The sequence below is a fragment of the Leptonotus elevatus genome, chromosome 3, assembly GCF_054856555.1.
Source record: "Leptonotus elevatus isolate MCC_2025b chromosome 3, RoL_Lele_1.0, whole genome shotgun sequence".
Taxonomy (NCBI): domain Eukaryota; kingdom Metazoa; phylum Chordata; class Actinopteri; order Syngnathiformes; family Syngnathidae; genus Leptonotus; species Leptonotus elevatus.
In genome coordinates, this window is record NC_141241.1 from 7,824,423 (window position 1) to 7,838,557 (window position 14,135).

At 42.3% G+C, this 14,135-nt stretch overlaps 2 protein-coding genes across 6 annotated transcripts in view; one reads left to right on the forward strand and one right to left on the reverse strand.

Annotated features, from left to right (window-relative positions):
• Positions 1-6,649, reverse strand: brd7 (bromodomain containing 7). 5 transcript variants are annotated; one of them, XM_086070588.1, is made up of 17 exons: positions 6,526-6,649; positions 5,643-5,836; positions 5,483-5,576; positions 5,357-5,414; positions 4,739-4,883; positions 4,184-4,294; positions 3,954-4,117; positions 3,246-3,354; positions 3,078-3,156; positions 2,850-2,957; positions 2,643-2,778; positions 2,080-2,191; positions 1,948-1,989; positions 1,341-1,407; positions 1,109-1,246; positions 315-446; positions 1-156 (listed from the first exon to the last, which is right to left on the reverse strand). In XM_086070588.1, exons 1-17 carry the CDS (start codon positions 6,572-6,574, stop codon positions 83-85), a joined length of 1,812 nt encoding a protein of 603 aa, XP_085926714.1. In that variant the 5' UTR covers positions 6,575-6,649; the 3' UTR covers positions 1-82. The 5 variants fall into 5 exon arrangements, with proteins under 5 accessions (XP_085926714.1, XP_085926715.1, XP_085926713.1 ...); XM_086070589.1 differs by having other exon boundaries at positions 1,109-1,243; positions 1,948-1,986; positions 5,357-5,417; XM_086070587.1 differs by having other exon boundaries at positions 1,948-1,986; positions 5,357-5,417.
• Positions 6,650-6,718: 69 nt separating this feature from the next.
• The window catches only part of nkd1 (NKD inhibitor of WNT signaling pathway 1), a 59,154-nt gene continuing 51,737 nt past the window's right edge, over positions 6,719-14,135 (forward strand). Inside the window, exons 1-3 of the mRNA XM_086070590.1 lie at positions 6,719-6,848; positions 7,262-7,352; positions 9,257-9,342. The gene's annotated coding sequence lies outside the window, so the exon portion shown is untranslated. The remainder of the gene's footprint in view (positions 6,849-7,261; positions 7,353-9,256; positions 9,343-14,135) is intronic.

The window sequence follows — 14,135 nt, forward strand, 5'->3', positions numbered from 1 at the left end:
TATGGTTTGTTCATTAAAAAAAAAAAGTTTATTCAATCTCACACAATGGGGATTTTTTTTTGTACAAAAAAAATGTTTAAAGTTATGAAACAGCAGTTATGGTCGGTGCATCCTGACAGCTCGGCGTGGTGTCCATGGGTTCAGCCATCTCCCGCACTGAAACGCAACAAGGACATTTTGGTGAGTTTCCGACTGAATACTGATTATTCAATCTTGATCATATTTAGAAGGGGAGCACAATGTGGTTTATGTTCTCAAATGATTACTGATCAAATACAATGAAAGTTAATATGAAATGAGATGAAAGTATTCACCCGTGGTGAGGTCGATGAGGGGCTCTGGAGGGAGAACGATACCCATGGCCTTCCTGATGGCCCAAATGCTGCTGATGTCACGCGGCGCCACTCGACCCGTCAGCTCGGCCAGGTTGGATGTCACTTTCTCAGCTGCAAGCAGATGTACAAAAACAGGATTTATTTATTTTTACAAGCCGCAGGGTTCAAAGCATGTTAAGAAATACAAATATTAAAGGTGTCGGGCTTTTTTTTTTAAATCGTCATTAATAGCATGACTTCAATAGTTAACTCATGATTAATTGCAAATTTTATATCTGTTCTAAATGGTTTTTTTTGTAAGTTTTCATACTCTAACATAAAAGTGGAAAATATGTTAAACTAATAGAAATATGGCTGTATCTTCTAGTAATTTCATAATTCATAAAATTGAGTTAAAATTCAAAACGTACTGTACTGTAAACAAATGTGAGATTAATTTGTTGGTCATTTTCTGCCACTAGATGGCATCATTGCAATTGTAAGACATTGGTGACAGTTCAGTGCATTTTTCTTTTCATATTAAGAGCCATCTAATCTTTAAAATGAAGTAACTTAAGAAATTCTGCAAATTTTTAAAATTCTAAAATACAACTTGATATGCATTATTATTAAATTTATTATTGCTAAATAATAATTCCCCCAGTACAGGCTTTCCAAGTAAGGGGCGGTCATTAATTGTGCGTTAAATTTTTTTTTAAGTTAAAACACAAATTTTGCCACGCCCAATACAATTTAGCTTATAGTCCAGAAATTCTTTTTTTTTTTTTTTTTACCCAGCTCCAGCTCCTTGGTGCTGGGTGCCATCAGGCAAATCATGTTGGGCGGCTGTTTGGCACTCAGACGTTCCCTCTGCACCTCGTGCAGATCCCGCAGGAGCCGCGTGGTCTCGTCCAGTTTCTGCTGCACGTCTGCTGCCACGACAACACCCGATCAATGTTATTGATCCTCAATACGGTACATCATGTCTGTTAGAGTAATGTCTCTTGTGTTGATGGCTTCTTATACCTCCAGAGAGCTCCTCAGCATCAAGAGGCTCCACTTTACTGCAGCCCAAAGCGTCTGGTTGGACTGCCTAAAGGCGAGAGAGAGAGAGAGACGGGTTGGAAAAATCAGCGTTTCATGTGGGACTAAACATTTGAGTTCTGACAGCATAGCAGTGAAATTTGCTGACTCGCCATAACCGGACGAGATCTTATAAGCAATCCTGCTGGCGGAAACGTATACCGTCCGTGTAATAAAGCTGTGGCTGGCGAGCCGAGGGGATGAGAGCGAACTGGAAGGAGGCCAAGAATGGCAAACAAGACAGACTAAGTGTGTGTGTGCGCGCTGCGAGGGGCCATTCAGCAGGCGGCAAATGAAAACACTAAACTCCCCTCCGGGGTCTCGGCTGGTCGTGTTTTGAAGATGTTTCCATTCGGATCACAGTGAGCGGCCGCCATGTTGACACAGCTGCTCTAGAGAACATGCGCTTTGACTTGCAAACGTCACAAGCTGGTGAGGATCGACCCCCCCCCCCCTACTTTCACTGACATTTTGCGCTGGAATGTGAGAGGCGGCAAACAGGTGTGCGGACCCTCTGAATCCAACACACACACACACACACTTGACTCACCTCTGCGTCAGCTTTGTCCTCTCGCGAAAGCTCCGCCACCTGCTGGGCGCACAAACACAATCAAGTTCCTGTTGTGTTACAATAATAATGACATTGTGTTAAAAATAAAATTAAAATAAAAAAACACCTTACCGGTTGAGTCTCCTTCAGCTTTTTCGAATGTTCGCCGTTCGTCATGGCATCCAGAAGGTTGTCGGCCATTTTGTACACGTACTCGTCGGACTTGGACAGGAACTCGGACAAGCTGCCGACCACATGTATTGATTAAAAAATGATTATGATAACTATGGAATAAGAGGTGGGAGTAAGTCGCACGTCTTCACTTTCAAGTTTCATGCAAGTCTGGCTAAATCAAGCAAGTCATTACTTGTGTGAAGCAAGTTAGAAGTGAAGTCACTTTGCACTCATTATTCACATGAAGCATCAACTTGCGTTTGCTGGCTGGAATAAAATATTCATAATTTAATACTAGTCCAAGTTTAAGTTTACTGTCAAACATTAAACAAAGGAGAATTACATACTGTGTACTCAAAACAACCACAACATTTAGCCTTCAAGTGCAGATAGCCTAATGCTAACAAATAGCACTTATGTGGCAATGCTAATGCTTTTACGAAACGTCTACAAAAACCAAACCACAAATATTACTGCAAGCTTCCCGAGTCGCATACGGTCGTTGTGATACACAAACAGACCTGTCCGAGCCCTGTAGGCTGGACTCGTCCCCGTAGAGGCTGTAGATGAGGTCCGAGTCGTCCTTGCTCACGTTGGAGAAGCTGGAGTCGTAAGCGGGCGCGTAGGACGTGAACGGCCCGTAGTTCATGTAGGTCACTTGAGGAGGACATTGTGTCAGAGGAAAACTCAATCTCTCGAGTGAGCGTGTTTTTTTTTTTGGGGGGTACCTGGAGTGATGTGGTTCCTCTTGTCCTCGCGGAAGCCCTGCAGGCAGTTGACGCCGCTGTGCAGGCGGGTGGACATCATGCCCAACTTGACGGAGCAGTAGCCCGCCTCTGTGGAAGCAATCGGCAGAGTTTTGCTTTTGAGTGTTAAAACACGTTTGTGTGCAAATGAGGGCGCTGCAATGGGATTTGAGCATCCTCCATATCTTGCAAATGTGTCTTCTAGTTTACCTCCTACTGACGGATCAGCTGGGTTGACAAAAGCAAGAGTGGTGGAGCCATCAGACTGCTTCTGCCTGCTAAACTCCAACTAGGGAGAAAAAAATCAATCAAAAATCAAACTATGAAGGTAGACCTCCACCAAGGCAAGTCGTTGCCTCGTCGGACATGTTTGCTCACGTCGCACTGCAGCACTCTGTTGGACAGTTTCCCCCCGGACTCCTCGATGACCTTGCGGATTTCCTCGAGCTCTTTCTCAGCCTCTTCTTCCTTGCCGTCCTTGTCAGGTCTGCCGGAAAATGAAAGGCAACAAAAGAGGCTTCAGTTTGCTGTGCTATCCTTCAGTCTGCTCCGAGTATAATGTGCATCATCAGGACATCTTTTGTTGCAGTGGGAACAATGAAAACATCTAAAGTGCTAACAGCTAGCATGTTCGTAACAACACGTGTTGTAAATACGGGTGACACTTAAACAAGAGCTATTTCTGCAGTTCTATGCGAATAGCTAGCATGCTAGCAACCTGCATTCGCTGACGTGCTTTTGTTGTAGCGGCTAAACAATTTCTGTTCATTCCGTGGACGCGCTAAAACTTTCTAAATTGTGTGTTTCTTTGTAGGCAAGATGTTTCTGCACTTCTGGCGGCGTTTCGATCACTACTTGACGTCACATGTGATTTTAGTGGGAGTCAGCATGACAAAGACGCACACAAAGACGTCACAGAACAAGACCAGACACGCTGAAAAACATTCCTAGCGTTCTCCGCCTGCGGCTTCACGTAAGAGCATTTAAAAGGGGGCATCAGAAGAAAGAAAAAAAAACTTGATGGCAGATGCTGAGTGTTGAAAGGTAAGAGGCAAGAGAAAAGTGGTAGTAACGATTGAAGGGAACCTGGGCGTGCCGGGCGTCTGCGAGCGCTCGCTGCCCTCTGTGCTGGCTTCTCTTTTGGTCACCAGGTAGGCCAGCCCCTGTTGCAGGCACTTCCCGGCGGCCTTGTCAGACGGATCCAGACCGGACATGAACTCAATGCTCTGCTTCAGGCTCTCCAGACGCTCCTGTAGGTGGAGGAATGGTATGAAAAGCGCTCTGCTGCCCCAGTGTGGTGGATCTGCTTCATGTACCTTGCTGAGGATCTTCATGCCCGAGTGCAGCAGCTTGCGAGCGGCTTTGTGGTAGATGGTTTCGGGCTTGTTGTACACCATTGCGTTCTCGCACATTGTCCTGAAGTCAATCTACGATGACAGCAATAACAACTGCAATAAATCGCATGTGAAAGCTCAAAGGACTAAAATTAGGTTTTTATTTATATTTTAATCTGAAAATGTTTTTTGTTAAATTGAATGTTACATTTTTACAAATTATCCTTGGGAAATGTTGTCATGGAAAATGTGGTAATTTTTGGGATGTAAGAAATGTTTTCCAATCAAAAGCTGTTGCCCAGAAATTCTGAATCCGATTTGAACAAAAACATGAAAAGCGTGAAAAAAAATGTCTTCAACATTCGTAATCTCAATTTCACAAACATCTCAAAGCTGTTTTTCAAGCTGTCATTTTAGTATGTTATATGCATAAGAAAATGTATCCATTTGGAAAAAGGCTTTCGAACATGAAATGTAAGGGGGAAAAAAAAAAGATTGCAATACTTTATATTTAATATAGCTCACAAATATTCCTACCTTGAGCTCATCCAAAGAAGTGTAGCATTGTTTCTTGACTTTGTCTTTCATGGTGCTGAAGTCCATGGGTTGCTTGATGATGACCGAGTAGCCCGGAGCGATCAAGTCTGTCACGGGGAAGGTGAAAAACGAACTGGGGTCTTTCCTGTCCACGACAACAAGCACATGGCATGATAAATAACGTGGTTACTTTGGCTTCATTCGTTCCATGACCAAGCTCATAACCCACTTTACTCATATGTCAAATCGACAATTCCTATTGAATAAATTGAAATCGCTTCTAGACTCTATAATTTTTCATTACATGTTTTAAATAAAGACAAACAGCATTGCAAATGGTTGGTTACCAGCTCAGGGCTAATAAATGGCTGAAAGTATCAGCGATGGTGGCTCTCCTTGCCCACATGCGAGGGTATTACAGTACTGTTCCTGCGCCATATTTTTCCACTTCACTTGAGCGGCAGCTTATCTTCTATCTGAAGCTTGCTTATAATTTAAATTTTTGTTTGAAACACAAAGCAAAAAAAAAAGACAACTTAAAAAACTCCCAATTTTGTGCACTCGTAGGTTAAGGTGCTGTTGTAATTGTGACCAATAATCATAACAATGGTGGCATACCTTTGGAGTTGTCTGATGAGCTGGTTGAGCGCTTCTTGTAGGGGGGTTTGTTGTTTCTCTGCTGAAGATGTAAAAAAAAAAAATCAATATATTATCTAGGAAAGAAGTTTTGTCTTTTGAGGATACCTTCCAGTTTATCCAGCTCCGATCGAATGGGAGTCCTGCAGTTTTCCCGTTCGTCTTCTGCATCCACTTCTCGGCCCTTCTTCTTTTTGATCACCTACAGTAACAACGCCAATCAATCAATCAATCAGTTAAAATCACCAAGGAACAGAATCTTCATTACCTTCTTCTTTCCTTTGTCACTATCGGGTGTGCCACAGTTCCTATCTTTGTCCTTCTTTTTTTTCTTCTTCTTGTCTTTGGCCTTATCACAGTCCGGTGACTGGTCATCATAAAAAGTGTCCCGGCTGGAGCTCCCCGTGGTCACCTCATTGCCAGATACCTTTAAGACCAGCTTGAGCGGTCTCTCTACATATTCTGCAAAAACAAATGTGAAAATCATGTAAGTGTTGGGCAATATGGCTTGAAAATAAAATCTCAAGATTTTTCCCCTCCAACAAAAATAAATTTACTCCAAAAGAGGTTTGCATTCTAGCATTTTATTTCTTCCTCCTGATACCAAACAAGCTTCAAAAAACGTATATACTTTTTTTTTTTACTTGCATAAAATGCCATTCAAAATAACATATGAACGTATGGAATTTCACATAGAAAAGTGTCCCTTTTGTCAAGGTATGTAAACATACTTAGCAATACCTAACAACGACAACCAAAGACTTGCTAACGCTAACCATTCACACATGCTAACTAACTGCTAACTAGCTAACTAGCGAACTAACGGCAAACCACATTATGAAATGCTAACGCTCACTCGCTCAGCTATCTGGTAGCGACAACAGTCTAGTGACAGCTGCAAACGTGTAAAGGGAATAATGAGGTATACACTGGAAAGTTTTTTATCTTAAGTCGACTTTTCCACATTACATTTAGTATCATACCACAAACGTGGTCATTTAAGAGACAGTTTAGCGGTGATATTACTAGCATCGAAGCTAAGTCCTCGGTGAAGATGCCGTCGCGTCTGTACAACAAGCATTTAAACTTCAACGTAAAAACAAAACAGTTTATGAGTCCTTCGGCGATAAATGTATAGGTTGATTAAATACCTTCATAAGCGTGCTTATCCGACTTATGTTTCTTGTGTTTCTTTCCCATTGTTTGTATTTTTTTTCAGGCACTTTCGTCACCACCGGCGACATTCGACGGAAGCGCTGAAGCTGTTGTTTGCCCTCGGGCGCCACTTAGAGGCGAGGCGGTGGGATTGCGCTGGTAAGTGAAGTCTTTTGTCGCCAGTAGGGAGCGGAATGACTCTAGAAATACTTCTTCTTTCGTTTGCCACAACAATGTTGAATCGGCTTCGTGTGCCACCAGAGTCTTCAAATGAGGAGGAAGGCTCCTGATGTTGGACAACTGCTTCTATCCGACAACTGTGAGGATGTTAGGTTCTAGTATCGGATAGGCGTTTGTGTGTTTGTTTGTTTCATTAACCCCAAATTTATACCCAAGCCCCCTAATCCTAACTAACCCCCCACTTCTGCTTAGGAAGGGGTGTAGATACGAATGAGCAAAGTTTTTCTGTTAAGGGTTAGGTCTTGAGGAGTAGGGGTTAAATGAATACATATTTTTGGAGCCAGCATTATAATGTGATGAAAGGTGACAAAGGGTGGTCTAATATTTTTTTCCCCCATGACTGTAGGTGACATTTGATATCAAAGTGCATCAGTCCCTACAGTAGACTATTCAAAATTAACACTGTCTGAAGTTTGGACTGATGTTTCTACCTCTCAGAAAGCATACTTTGGATTTTTTGCCATCTCTCCACATTTTTACCATTTTGAACAGGAATGAGGGATTCCTGGGAGGGGAGCAGTGGACTCACGACTTCAGGAAGGCTGGGTGTAATCAAAGCTTCCCGACTGCGCCGATCCCAATCGTAAGCACCAAAAAAACAACAACAGCGCATACAATTATTCATTCCTTTTCATGTGAGGGTTTGAAGTGACACCTCCTCCCTCCTCATCTTCTTCCTCCTGCTATCTCCTTTCTCAAAAAGTAACTTTGATGGCACACTATTTCCACACCCTTTGATTCAGATTCCACATAGTATGTGGCATATGTGTGACTGTTGACATGTGAATACACTCAACCTTTTTTTCCAAGAATTTTGGAGATAAAGGGGAGATTTGACATTGATCTGTAGTATAGTTGCTAGACCCTCAGGAGAGAGTTTGGATGTAATCACGACTCTAGTGCCTAATATTTACACTTGTGCATACAAATACTGTAATTTTTATTTTTTTATTTTTAATAGCTGTCCACTGTAGTAACTAATGCACAACTTTTGCATCAAGATTCACACGCACAGAATAAAACTGGTTAAAAACAGGAAGATGTCTCATAAAATAAGTCAACGTGGGCGCAGAGCTTTAAACATGTTCTTTTTGAGCAGCGATAAAAGGAACATTTATCACTAGATTTCCCCAAAGGCCGAGAAGCCAAACAAGCAAGCCTACCTGATGTTTTATTTTTTTATTTTATACTTTGTCGAGTGTGTGTATGTGTTTATGTGGCAGTGATGCAGCATCACATTACCCAGGCCCTTTGAAGACGCTCATTGCCGCGACCTCAGACGCCATCTGTCAGGGCTGATGGCAAAAAGCAGCGTGACGGGGACTCCCACCTCCGCTTTTGTCCAGTCGCACCTTTTGTAATGCCATTCCTGCACGCCACAAGCACAGGACAATAATGGCCGCCGGTAATTGAGCTTCACCCGCCGACCGGGCCTCGCTCGGACCAAACGGGACAATTATCGTCATCCCGTTGTGCTGATGTACCGCTTCCTCCCATGTTGCATGGCTCCTTTTATTTTGGCCAGCGGGGAGGTTGTGTTGATGCTTGCAGGCTCACAGAAGGCTTTTTTTTGGTTTAGTTGTCAAAATATGTTTTGAGAATTAAGTTGTAACATAACAAATAAGTTGTGTTACGACAATGGAGTCATAAAGTGATGAGAACAAAATTGGAATATGAAAAGAGTCAATTTCATAAAGAACAAAAGGGACCCAAAATAACAATTCACAGATTTCCCAAAAGAGTTATTGCTTAACAGGGATATAAAACTAGAAAACCAATACAAGAAAAGTAAGAACAAAGTGAATACTAGAGACAAAGATCACAGCAAAAAAACTGGAGGGAAAAAACCCCGTTCTGGGTTCAAGATGGGTAGGATAGAATACAATTTGACAAAGGAGAAGGCGAGCCACAAACTGACTTTTTATACCCAAGGGATGGGACACGGGTGGAGCCAATCACTATAACGAAGAGACGTGAGGGAAGGAAGTAAAGCTTCTAAAAACGAGAGGAAACAATGACTCCAAAATAAAAGCAAAAATTACAGAGAACTTGAGTTGTATCATTGTTTTCGCTCCAAATGGACTATATGCCACGGAGGAGGCGGGACTTCAGACTTCCGGGTTTTCACCCATCAACTTTGTTTCCGTTTCCGGTTTGCGACGTGCGGGCCGCGTCCCAGTACTTGCGCTTCCGCCTTTGTGCCCCTCGGTTGCGAGTTCCCGTCGACGGGTGCGAGGCTGCAAGTGTGTAGTGTCTGTCTCAGTATCGGAATCATTTCAGATAGCCGAGACGCCCTCCCGCCGATGAGCGGGGGCGCAGGGGTGGGGGTGCGAGTGTTGGAACGCGGCCAGCAGTAGCCGGAAACGGCACTGATAAGTAAAACCCGGAAGTCGGAAGTCCGTGGCATCTACCCCATTACATCTTAATTCTGTAATATTTAAATGTATTTCTTATCAGTCTAAAATGTTTTGTTGTTTTTATTTTCAGTATCGCCCTATGGAATGATTACTAAAGTCTGACATTGTTTCTTTGGGAGAACATAGAAGGAAGGAGGGTGTGCTACTCTAAAGGAGGTGAGTGTTTTTTGTGTGTGTTTTTTTTTTTTTTAACATGCAGCACGTTTGGACCCCTTACTTTTTTCATTACGGCTTTCTTCTGCTCTCGAATCAACTTTTCAAACGCGAAAGGATCTGACGAACCGTCGTCACTTGCGCTCACTCTCCCGCTTTGAACGCCGCCCCCCAAGCCCCCCATCTGTCTTCAAATGCTCGGGAGGAGAATCGAGGCTGTGATTGTCAGAAATCCCTGGTCTTAACGCACGCACGCACGCACGCACACGCGCACACACGCACACACACGGGAGCATCTCCCTGTTGTGTGTGACATGACGCCTGCCTCATTTTAAGGAACCCTGAGTGATAATTGAGTCTCCAGAAACAGAATAATACATTACAAAAAGTAGAGCATGATGTCGTATATATACAACATGATAAAAGGGAAATATATACATTACAGTGATTGAATGAGAGAAAGTGCGCACATGTTGGATTTACATTTCTAATGGGGACATCTCATTGACATTGCGCATTTCCTAGACACTTACCCTAACCTTAACCAAAATCCAATTCAAACCTAAACTCTAAAACCAAGTTTTTACCCTCAAAACGAGGTTTGGACTCATGGGGACCACCAAAATGTCCCCGCAAGGACACATGTCCCCACAATGATAGTAAAATCCCCATGATGTGATATAAACCTGCACACACACACACACACACACACGCACAAACCTCAATAAGGCTTCCTAACCATGACAGCCAGCCATTAAATGCCCTCACTTTTTTTTTCTTGTAACATCATAATATTATTCTTGTCACGTTAGTACTTTTTTTTCTCTCGCAACATTTTCATGTCAAATTATAATTTTCTTCTCCTTATGAGGTTTTCTGGTCATAACAACATTAGTGATAAAGTGCTCATAAAAGTGTGTGTGTGTGTGTGGTTGTGTGTGTGTGCGTGTGTGTGTGTTTTGTAATTTTGCAAGTAATATCAAAGTAGCTCATCAAAAGTCATAACTTGGTTGCACAATTATGATTTTTTTTCTTTTAATATCACTAATTTGTATTGGGTCAAATTCCGCATTTTCCCTTCAAAGGGGGATATTTGACTCATTGAGCTATTTTCAGCAGTAAAAAAAGTTAATATTTTATCCAGAAATTTACAATTAATACCTTTAGTAACAAATTTTTCCACTTGCTGTCAACTGAAGATGACATCACGTGCTGAGGAAGTAGATAACGACAAATCACGGCTCACCTGTTTACTAGGTTTGGTCAGAAAACTGAGCCATAATTAGTCGTTAGCACAGTTGATGTCATCTTCAGTCAACAGCACAAGGAAAAATTTGTTTTAAAGGTATTAATTGCACATGTAAAATAATGTAGACAAAATACTACCTTTTTAAAAATGCCTCAATGAGTCAAGTATCCCTTTAAATTGACTTTTTCTTGCAATATCGCAAAATCATTCCTTCAAAATTAACATATTTTTCAGACTGTATGTCACACTTTTTCCACAATTTGGCTGCTCCTGCGATTGATACTCAGGTACGACTTGTATATGTTAAAATCGGAGCTCCGACTGGCACCAAAAATCTTTGTACCCTAATAAAATACAAAAATCAGCAACATATTGCTAATTCAGCACGCCGCTCCCGCCACAACAAGGATTTACTATTCTAGCCACATTGTGATGCAGATTCTAGTTAAATGAAAAAAAAACACACGCACCACCAACAGTGTTGACAGGCCTGCACAGTCCAGTGGCTTGTCAAGGAAAAAAAAAAAAAGGGGGGCAAAGGTGTCGAAACGAAGAGTGCTCTGCTTATAATATAGCGGCTAACAAATCCCTCAGCTCTGATTGGGGGCTGTGCAGTCTGTGACAGATCCACTCTCGCTCCACTGAACCAGCCCAACTGTAAAGTGGTGCGCCCCCTCTCCGTTCGTTACCCGCCGCCACCGGAGATCGCCAAGCTGTCAACACTCACTGTTACAGTCTTCATCCATGTGGAACATTCACACTTTTGATGGTGCTAATGCTCCAGTTCTTTGTCTGATGGACACAACATTAGGTACACCTGCAATGAAGTATAGATGTATTATGCACGTTGCGCAGCAGCGATTGTTTTCAACACGACAGAGTGGGAGAAGGGAGTGTCGGAGCTTTTACGGGAATTGACTTCGATAAATGGACTTATTACTGGTTGAAAAAAGTATTTGTGGTCCTCTGATATTATTTGACTACCCCTTTGCTAGATCGACCGATCTCAGTGCTGCATTCATGTTGCAGTTGCATCAGCGCTGACGATTGAGCACAGCATCCGACGGAGAAACGTTACGGTATTTCAAAAGTGTCATGAAAAAAAAAAATGGCTGAAAGGGAGCAAAAAGACTTGCTGGAGGAGCACTTTGATTGTTGACACTCGACAATCCAAACAGCGTCCCCGCGACGGGGAGGCGTCGTCGTCGTTTTCTGGCGACCGTCAGCGTTTTCGAGACGAGACTTGTTAAAGAGCCGACATCAAAAACGAACATTTGAATAGTGAAGCGGGAGAGCTGCAGACAAGAGAAGCACTGCTGCTATGTGCTGACATTCACGCACACGTATGTTTTATTTAGCGTGCAAAACTGACAAAATCGTTGAGCTTTGGTGCACTTATTCACTCCCAGACATTTTCACTGAAGCAACCCCCTTCGCTCCCGGCGAAACATACTGGATTTTGACTGATTTTGCAAGGCCCACAGAATATTGTGTTCTATTGCTATAAAAACATGGAACCTACCAAAAGAAAGATAAGAGTCTCTTCTTTCATCAAGAAAAAAGTATGTTTCTATCTGTTTCCGTTTTGCAGCAATCAGCATTAGAATATAGCTAAGTTAAATCGTTATTCATAAATCTGTTTAGAACTGTGGTTAAATTAGTTTTTTTCAACATGGCCCTGGTTGATCTCTTATACTCTGATGCCACCTGCTGGCCCTTTTTTAAATTACTACCATTTCTTGAGAGGCTGCATCAAAGCCTTCTGTATGCTCTTGCATTAAAAAAAAACTAAAAACAACTTATAAATACATCTTTGGGACACTTAAAACATTTAAGTTTCATCATAATTCACAAAACGCTGGGGAAAAGAGCTTGTTGCAACATGGCCCTGCTTGATCTCTTATACTCTGCTGCCACCTGCTGGCCGTTTTTGTAATAACCGCCATTGCTTCAACCATTCTCTTGAGTTCAGAGGCTGGATCAAAGCTCTAGCATAAAAAACAAAAAAACAAAATTAACTATAAATACGTCTTTGGGCGCGTGGTCATATTTGAAATAGAAGCTATTTATAAGTTTTTGGGAGCAAATGAGCTAAAGAGGCAAAGACTACCTGATGTCTTAGTAACATGTCTGCGATTTGCTTTTGACAAAATACTGCTAAGATAAAACAATTTTAAAAATACAGGCATTTCCAACCTTTTTTCTTGTCTTGTTGAAATGAGCTAGTCCCATAAGTGAAATGAACCGCTGTTATCTGAAATCCATCTACTGTGAGGTGACTACTTTTTGAGCCCAGAGTTGGGAAAAAAGTGAGCACAAAGTACATGTGAGCCGCTTATGGCACAATGAGTTCAAAGAAAACATGGTGAAGCAGCATTTCGCTGTTATGCTGCACACAATTGGAATAAGCTGCCAATATAGTGAAGTTAGCCCCAAGTGTGTAAGTCCACGTTAAAAACGATCCTTTTACTTATGATTGCGCATTTTTAAAATCAACTTTTAAGAATATTTTTCTTACACTGTACATTATTTTAGTAAGCTATCTCATGACTCAAAGGATCACACTTCTGGATCACGTGAACACTTGGATCAAATGAATTTTTGAATTTTGCATACATCGTAGTCCAAGGCACATCCGAGGGAAAAAAAACAGGAGCTTACATTTTCTATAAAATTAAAAGCGAAGGCAGCCTTTGATCTTTTAATCCGCTCGCTCGTAAGGTTGCGAGATAAGCAGCCATGACTAACGTCTCTCTTTCTAATAGTCTTGAAAGAGCCGAGCCCACATAATGAGCCCTTTTAGCCCCTTTTGAAGACATATTGGACTCAAAGTCCATATTTAGTGGATCTGGCATTCAATGGACGCCTTTGGAGAGTCCACCGGGAGCGTTAGTGTCGCTGTAAAGCCCCAGCAGGGGGCTCCTGATATCTGTTTGAACCTCCCTTTCTGTCTTTATTTATTCAATGTGGGCTTGTGGAAATCACCACCTCCACCACCGGAAGCTCAGAAAAACATGGCGCGCTGAACACACTCGTTCGGAACGTGGAGCGCTTACTGTAATTGCTTTTTAGATATAAGGAGACGGGTTTTATCCATGAAGAGACTGAGGGCAGTGAGACAGTGGACCGCTGCACTCGAAGGGTGCGCTTACTGTGTGTGCATTTATTTGAGTCAAATTGTTGCCATGACGGAAAAAAATATATATTCAAAAAATTAATGAGGACGCCGAGAAACTGAGCAGAGCGAGCAAATTGGAAGCTGTAATACTGCAACCGGAGCGCTAACAGGTTGTAGTAATGCTAACGTGTTTATAGCCATGTACATTCAGAGAATTCTGAGTATAATACCGGACCCTTCAGCTCTTCTTTTACCATGAACGTGATGGATCTATTTTTATGGCATCTCTGGTGAAAGAGGTTACTCCCGATTTCTTGAAAACGCCACACCCCGAGCAAAGCCTCCCGACTCCGCCTCGACGGGTGTCATGCGGCCCCCTACTGTTAGCATGTAACGTAACTGATGCTATTACCTTGTTAAAGACGCTCC